The 8758-nt window shown below is 42.0% G+C and overlaps 1 protein-coding gene across 6 annotated transcripts in view; it reads left to right on the top strand.

Annotated features, from left to right (window-relative positions):
• Positions 1–8517, top strand: part of Cage1 (cancer antigen 1) — a 38100-nt gene extending 29583 nt beyond the window's left edge. For all 6 annotated transcript variants that reach the window (XM_031358073.1, XM_031358071.1, XM_031358072.1 and 3 more), the window contains 3 exons: positions 1099–1169; positions 5485–5553; positions 8393–8517. In XM_031358073.1, coding sequence (XP_031213933.1) covers positions 1099–1169; positions 5485–5553; positions 8393–8477 — 225 coding nt within the window. In that variant the 3' untranslated portion in view covers positions 8478–8517. The remainder of the gene's footprint in view (positions 1–1098; positions 1170–5484; positions 5554–8392) is intronic.
• The last annotated feature ends 241 nt before the right edge of the window (positions 8518–8758 follow it).

Raw genomic sequence — 8758 nt, 5'->3', positions numbered from 1 at the left:
AAAGGGATCTGAGGTTTGCCCAGCCACTTTTACCCCTAATGGTCCCTCCTACCTCCCAAAGCGTGTTAAATGCCCCCATTAGCTGGGTAGCTGGGAAGTGCCCAAGAACCTTGGTGCAGGCATTTTACAGTCTTAATTTCATTACTCTGCCTTTAAGATAATTAAGCATCTTGCCAACTTAGTATTTTTACTTTTTGTTTGTTTTCATTTTGTTTTTTTTTTGTTTGTTTGGTTGGTTGGTTTTTTTGTTTTTCAAGACAGGGTTTCTCTGTATAGCCCTGGCTGTCCTGGAACTCACTCTGTAGACTAGGCTGGCCTCGAACTCAGAAATCCGCCTGCCTCTGCCTCCCAAGTGCTGGGATTAAAGGCGTGCGCCACCACCGCCCAGCATTTTGTTTTTATTATTATTATTATTATTATTATTATTATTATTATTATTATTATATGTAAGTACACTGTAGCTGTCTTCAGACACCTTTTCTTCTCTTGTCGCTCCTCCTCGCTCCATCCCAAAGATTTATTTATTTGTTATATGTAAACACTCTGTAGCTGTCTTCAGACACACCAGAAGAGGGCGTCAGATCTCATTATGATGGTTGTGAACCACCATGTGGTTGCTGGAATTTGAACTCAGGACCTTCAGATGAGCAGTCAGTGTTCTTAACCGCTGAGCCATCTCACCAGCCCATCCTTTTGGTTTTTTGAAATAATGTCTCCATATGTGGCCCAGTCTGGTCTTGGAATCTGAATTCTACTGCCTCAGCCTCACAAGTGCTGAAATTGCAGGCATAAGCCAACCAAGACTGCATTAATTTAACCTAATAGACCATAATCCTTACCTGGCCCCTGTGTCATTGTGTGGAAGACAGTAGATTACAGTGAGTGTCTGGGACTCTCTATTTCCAGTATCATGAGTGGGTTTAACACTGTTGTTATTCAGATTCTGATATCAAAATAGAAAAAGGACATTTTATCTGTTGTAAAGTTTTCATTTATTTCCATCAAATAACGAAACTTCAACTTGTAAAGATTTTAAAAGGGAGAAAATAAAATTACATACAAATACTTATATTTATAGAAAATATTTACTCTCTCAAGGTAACATCATATGAAGAAATTATCAAATGTGCTGACCAAAGACTTGAGATATCCCATTCTCAGATTGCGCAGTAAGTTAATAAAACTAATTTTTAAATTTTTTTGAATATTTACTGATGTTTTATTCTCTGGCTTCTAAGATTTTTTTTTCTTTGACTTAGAAATAGGATAACAGGGCGTGTATCCTTTAGTATAGACTAAAACTATGTCCCCCGACCTGGTTCAGAATAAGCTACTTTATTACTTCTTTCCTCTGGGGACACGCAGTCAGATCTGGCACAGCCTGACTTGTGACAGACTGCTTCCTTGCCTTTCGCTGTCTACAAGAGTTTTACAGCTTTTTCTGAGAATTTTGGTATCCAACGAACTTCCTAAAAAGGTACCACCAGTTTATATTTAATCCAAAGCAAAAGTATCTCAGGCAGTTTGAGACTTACGATCTTGGATTTCAGTTATTTTTTAAAATCTTCCTTGGCCTTGGGTAACCTGGCTGCTAGGCCTTGAGGTACTGTTCCTGTCTTCCACGGAAGAGCTCTTACAAGAGGCAACCATGGCCCCACCCCCTGTGGGTGGTAGAGCTATGGTGAGCCATGCTCGCTCCCCAGAAGGAGACACAAGAAGTCAAAGGCTTTATTCTCTCCAACTGACTCTCTCATAAGAAATCAGCGGGGTCTTCACTGCGTCCCCACCAGCACCAGCTCCATCCCCCTCTTCTGGGTGGAACTACCACCCTGCCTGTGCCAACAATGGATCTACAGAGCAGACCTGGGCTTGTCCACACTGCCTCCACCACCCCCTCCCACCTGGTGGACAGATAGCCACCACACAGCAGACTCCTGGGGGGGCTGATGGGCAAATTGGTACTGAGAACCCCCATATCAAGCATGGCACTCAGTTGGCCAGCAACTTTGCCAAAGGTCACCCTGTGCCCCAGAACTAAGCAGGCAGTGTCCTCTGCAGTTGGTGAGCACGTATGGGCCCATTTGGAAGCTAGACCACAGCCCAGCAATGGGAACCAGCACACAAGACTTCCTTCCTACTTCAGTGACAGCTTTGTGGCAGTGTCATTCCCACAGGGTAAAGAGGAACTGCTAAGTGCCAGCAACTGTTGCTTGCCAAGCCACTTACCCCAGGGAGCCACCCTATAGCTAGCCTTTTCCTGGCAGGACATCACCTGCCCCACAGCTCCACTCCCCAGAGTTCATGATACCTGCCTGTCAGAGGATGCCTGACCATAGTGGGAAAAGATCAGCCCCACACATATGGTCACCTGAGCATCTGCTTGCAAACCCACACAAATGATAAACCTTACCACTGACAGAGGCAGCTGTGCATAGACATGCTGGCTCCAATGAGCTGGCCTTGGCACTACTGCAATACACAGGACATGGACCTTCCAGTGTGACCCAGCCTTCTCCACGTGGGACTGCCTCGCCTTACACTTCTTGGGCAGCTAGGTGTGCTGGTACATCTTTAATCCCAGCACTCAGGAATGCAGTGCCAATGGATCTTTGAGTTTGAGGTCAACCTGGTCTACAGATGGAGTTCTAGGACAGGCAGGGCTACACAGAGAACCCACTCTGTCTCAAAAACTGAAAACCAAGCAAATCAACAAAAGTTATTGTGCAATCCCAAACAATAGAACTGCCAGGAAACAGTTCAACCTGTCCCCCAGACTCCAGTCTTTCACATCCTTCCTAAGAAGGGATGAGCTGATTAGCCTAGCCTGGTTGATTGTGAAAGCATAAAACTTGGAGAACAGGAATCTAGAAGACAAAGATCAATAGAAGGAGCTAAGAGTCACTCTATCTTATTCTCTGTTCCAAATCCAAATTTTGAACATCTGGGTATACAAAATGGCAGAGGTGGGCTAGAAGTTTGGGGTATCAGGGTTTATGCCAGATCCAAGTTAGGAAGAGGGAAGACAAGAGCTCCCTTACCTTGTTTCTACAGTGCACTGCAAATACAGAGATCATTCTGTGTGCTTATCAATTTCTCAAAATGATTATCAACATTAGAAGCAGAAGAAATTCAGGCATAGAAAGTGTTCTAACATCTTAAATAATGGTACTAAATGTCGGTCACAGTCCTAAGGGTACAAAGTGATCTATGTTACAACCTAAACTAGGTTAAAAACATCTGCTTTATATCTTGTTTGGATTTTTGTTTTCTCTCAATTAATTAGTGTGTGTTTTATATTCACACAGACTTGCCTCTCTCTCTCTCTCTCTCTCTCTCTCTCTCTCTCTCTCTCTCTCTCTCTCTCTCTCTGTGTGTGTGTGTGTGTGTGTGTGTGTGTGTAGGTCAAAGAGAGTCAGTTATCTCCTCTTACTGTGGGTGTGGGTTCTGGGGATTGAGCTCAGGTTGAGGCTTGCGTGGCAAGAGCTGTTGTCCTCTGAGCTAGCTCACTGACCCCTACATTCTGCCCACCTTTGGTGTTTCCTGAACCCTGTGGGCCTGGTTTTTTGACTTTCATTTACTTGGTAAATTGACTTCCATCTGTCACTTTCAATCTGTGACTGGTTTTTGCCATTATGATGCATTTCCTAGAGACAGAAGAAACTTGAATCTTCCTTTTTAATCCAAGCAGCCATTCTGTGTCTTTTTTTTTTTTAAGGTTTATTTATTTATTATATGCAAGTACACCATAGCTCTCTTAAGACACTCCAGGAGAGGGCATCAGATCTCATTACAGATAGTTGTGAGCCACCATGTGGTTGCTGGGATTTGAACTCAGGTCCTTTGGAAGAGCAGTCAGTGCTCTTAACCACTGAGCCATCTCTCCAGCCCGCCATTCTGTGTCTTAATTGGTTAATTGGACTTTACCCCACTTACACTTAGGGTGACTGTTGGGGGCTGTGTGACTTGATTGGTTGGTTTCTGGTTAACTGGATTATTACTTGTTCTTGTCTATCTCTCCTATCCATCTGAGGGGTTTGGGTCTACTGGGCTCCTGGTTCAGACTCTTCCTCCTCTGTATTTAAGGTTCCTTTAATTATCCTTTGCAATACTGGCTTGGTGGTCTTGAGTTGCTTTAGTGTATATTTGTCTTGAAATATCCAGACAATTTGCTGGATATAACAGTCTTATTTGGAAGTTAATTTGCTTCTAGGACTTGAAATCTATCATTCCATTCTTCTGGACTTAGGGCTTCCTTTGAGGGGTTTGATGTACTGTATTTACCTCTGAATCATTCTGTTCTTTGCTGGTCAGAGGTTTGATGCACTGTATTTACCTTTGAATTGTTCCGTTCTTTGCTGGTCAGAGGTTTGATGCACTGTACTTACCTTTGAATCATTCCGTTCTTTCCTGGTCAGAGGTTTGATGCATTGGTGTTTACCTTTGTAGGTGAGTTGGTCTTTTTTTTGCTTGTAGCTTTTAGTACTGTTTGGTTTTAACTTTTTTTTTTTTTTTAGCATGTTGACTATGTGCCCTGAAGAGTCTATTAGAGATTCTAAATGTCTCTTTTGCTTGGATCTCTCTCTCTGTCTCTGTCTGCCTGTCTGCCTCTCTCTCTCTCTCTCTCTCTCTCTCTCTCTCTCTCTCTCTCTCTCTCTCTCTCTCTCTCTCTCTCTCTGCATAAGAATAGAAAACAGACCAATCTCAGCCAGACCAACAGAATGCTGTAACCATGCTGTGACACCACTAGGCATTTTTCTGTGGTAACAGAGCTCCAGACCAGGAGCTCTGTTACCACACTACCCTAGGGCTTTATTACAGTGCACGCACTGTGCAAACAAAAATAGCTAAATGGCATGCTATATATTGCTACTATCTATTCTTTTTTTTTTAACAAATCATAAACCTTTTTAAAATTTTATTTATTTATTTTTATTAGATGTTTTCTTATTTACAAATCTATTCTTATCTTTAGTCCTGGAACCTGTAAAGAGAAAAATTAACCAAGAGTTCTGAGTTGCCAGAAAAATGCTCAGTTCCTATGGTGGTTTGAATGAGAATGGCTTCCATAGGCTCTTACGTCTGAAGGCTTGGTTCACTGTTAGTGGAACTGTTTGGGAGAGGTTGGCCTTGCTGGAGAAGACATGGCCTTGCTGGAGAAATTGTGTCACTTGGGGTGGGATTGGAGGTTTTAAAACCCTATGCCAGGCTGAATGTCTCTCTCTTTCTCAGCATGCTGCTTGTGGATTAATATGTAAAACTTTGATCTACTGCTTCAGTGCCAGGCCTGCCTGCCTCCTGCCATGATGATAATGGACTAACCCTCTCAAACTGTAGACCAGCCCCCAGTTAAATGCTTTCTTTTGTTGCCTGGGCTATGGGGTCTTTTCACAGTAATAGAACAGTAACTAAGTCTCCAAAGAATCTACAAAATCTTCATCTAGAAAAGTACATTTTTGTATAAGATGCAATTGTTTCTTTCTTTAGTTTGGAAGAGAGGAATAGACATTTGGAAGGTTTAATTAGAACGCCCAGAGAGAAAGCCAGAAAGCCAAGGTAAGTTTTCCTTCTGTTTAAAAAAAAAAAATGATGTCTTTAAAATACATATAGTAAATAATACATTTAATTTTTCCTCCCCTTATATTTTTATTTAAGATAAGAAGATAAATATGAAGTATATTGTGCTTTCCTAGTATAAAGTAGTTGCTCGATGAAAGTTTTCTTGTAGGCCTTACATAGTGTCACATCCCTAAAACCCCAGCTAAGTTGGAGATCAGTCTGCAAAGTTTAGCAAGATCTGGTGTCAAAAACAGATTTGTTTGTTTGTTTGTTTTATGAGACAGGGTAGCCCTGGCTGTCCTAGAACTCTCTCTGTAGACCAGGCTGACCTCAAACTCAGAAATCCACCTGCCTCTGCCTCCCAAGTGCTGGGATTAAAGGCGTGTGCCACTACTGCCTGGCTCAGAATTTTTTTTTTAAGATTTATTTTATTTATTTTATGTGTATGAGTACACTACACTGTAGCTGTACAGATGACCGTGAGCCATCATGTGTGTGGCTGCTGGGAGTTGAACTCAGGACCTCTGCCGGCCCTGCTTGCTCCAGTCCCGCTTGCTCCAGTCTTCAGACACACCAGAAGAGGGCATCAGATCTCATTACAGGTAGTTGTGGTTGTGAGCCATGTGGTTGCTGGGATCGGAACTCAGGACCTTCGGAAGAGCAGTCAGTGCTCTTACCTGCTGAGCCATCTTGCTAGCCCCAGATTTCTTTTTTAATCTTATTTTTGAGATGGTTTCATATGCTTTTTAAACACACATCACCCTATGCTTTACTATGCAGTACAGATTGCAATACAAGCTCCTTCCACCAAATGCCCCTGAGCTCTGAGATTACAGGCACGTTCCACTTTATCTCATTACTCTTAGGTTTTTGTGGAGCCTGAATTAGAAGGCCAGTCTGGCTGCCCTCTCAGAAGCTATAATCGGGATTCTTTTTAGATTTATTTATTATATATAAGTACACTGTTGCTGTCTTCAGACACACCAGTAGAGGGCATCAGATCTCATTATGGATGATTGTGAGCCACCATGTGGTTGCTGGGATTTGAACTCAGGACCTTTGGAAGAGCAGTCAGTGTTCTTAAGGGCTGAGCCATCCCCCTGTAGTCAGGATTCTAAAGGGTTATGAGCAAGGTGCTTGTCTTCAATAAAAAACACTTACCTTCTACATGCATATAAAATGACCCTGATTTGCATGAAACCTTGAAATCTCTCTTTTTGGAAGAATCTTGGTCAGTGATGTAGTCCAGTGCGTATGTACACCACCTTGTGGATTGACTGTAAAAACAGTTGGGTTCTGGCTTCAGCAGTACATATACTAAAATTGAAATGTTAGAAAAAAAAATTGGGCTGGTGAGATGGCTCAGCAGATAAGAGCACCGACTGGTCTTCTGAAGGTCGAGAGTTCAAATCCCAGCAACCATATGGTGGCTCACAACCACCTGTAATGAGATCTGACGCCCTCTTCTGGTGCATCTGAAGACAGCTAAAGTGTACTCATTTATAATAATAAATAAATATTTAAAAAAAAAATCATAGCTATTTTATATGATCACCTTGCAAACACTAGTTTAAATCTGCTCAGGAGCTTTGATTTCCAAAACAGCATAAAATTTCTCTTGTGTTGTAGAAACAAACCATGGGATTTATTTCTAGAATTATTTTGCATTGTTTTTACATAATTTTACACATTTACCAGTTGAAACGTTTGTTTACTTATCACATTTATTTTTGCATGGAGTTTGAGGCTTATATATATGGATTTATTGACTTTGATACAAGGGAAAGAGTTCTCAAGGCACTCTCAGCTGGTAAGCCCATTTGTGTGAAAACAACAAAGCCCCTGCAGGCTACATCTGTGAATAACTCTGAAGTCTTGGTTGACCTGCTGACCTCAGGTCTGACAGGTTCAGCCTTAGGGAGCTGGAGAGATGGCTCAGTGGTTAAGAGCACTGACTGCTCTTCCAGAGGTCCTGAGTTCAATTCCCAGCAACCACATGGTGGCTCACAACCATCCATAATGAGATCTGATGCCATCTTCTGATGTGTCTGAAGACAGCTATGACATACTCATGTACATTAAATAAATAAATAATTATTAAAAAAAAAAGTTCAGCCTTAGAATTCCTCTGCATCTTTTAAAAGTATGGTTCTGGTATGTTCACTTGTCTCTGGCCGTAGGAACAGTTGAATTTTCAGATTAAGAGAGATAGTCCTAGGTGTCTCTAGATGTCTAACTTTTTAGAATATGTTTTTATTTTGCATATATATATATATGTCTATGCGTGGGTATATACACGTGAGTGTAGGTAACCACAGAGGCCAGAGGCTAGGAACTGGAGTTACAAGCTGTGGCGAGCCACCTGACGTGGGTTCTGGGAACCAGACTCTGGTCCTCTGTAAGAACAGCAAGCCCTCTCAGCCACTCAGCCATCTCTACCCCAGATGTCTGATTTTTGCTTCATCATGTGCAAGAAGATTTTGTAGGTTTCATTTCAAAGCTGAATCTTGACCTAAGTAAATTAGGAGCCTATTAAATATAATGGGACTGTGGCACTGTATTTTATTCACATGCATCAAGGATGGTCCATACTGAGGGCGGTCCTCACGGAAGGCGGTCCTCACGGAAGGCGGTCCTCACGGAGGGCCGTCCACACTGAGAATGGTCCACACACTGTGTTGAAAAGTTTCATCATTTTAGGGTCTCATAGTTTGATATGAATGATAAGTTCTTGAAAGTGAGAGACAAAATGCTAAATAACGGCATGCGTTTTCACTGTAATCACCATTTTATTCTTTACCCCCTATTTTTACATAATTTTCCTTCTTTCTTACAGACCAAGATTAGATAATCACTCAAAGTCCATGACCTTGATAAGTCACCTTGAGGGCCACCATAAAGAGTGTTCTATTTCCATGTGAACTGACAGTAGTAATATGAGATTAAATATTCATTCCTGAAGTTATGTTAATTTATTTGTGTGTGTGTGCATGTGTATGTATGTATGTGTGTGTGTGTGTGTGTATGTGTGTGTGTGTATGTGTGTGTGTGTGTGTGTTTGAGTGTCTAAGATGGAAGACAAACTTAGGTGTTCCTCCCTAGGAGTCATCCATGTCATTTTTGGACACAGGGTCTCTCACTGGCCTAGAACTTACGAAATAGGCTAGGCTGGTTGGCCAGTGAGCCCAGGAGTCCTCCTGTC

The sequence above is a fragment of the Mastomys coucha genome, unplaced genomic scaffold, assembly GCF_008632895.1.
Source record: "Mastomys coucha isolate ucsf_1 unplaced genomic scaffold, UCSF_Mcou_1 pScaffold7, whole genome shotgun sequence".
NCBI lineage: Eukaryota > Metazoa > Chordata > Mammalia > Rodentia > Muridae > Mastomys > Mastomys coucha.
Note: the sequence above shows the minus strand (reverse complement) of the source record. Positions and strands in the feature narration are given on the sequence as shown.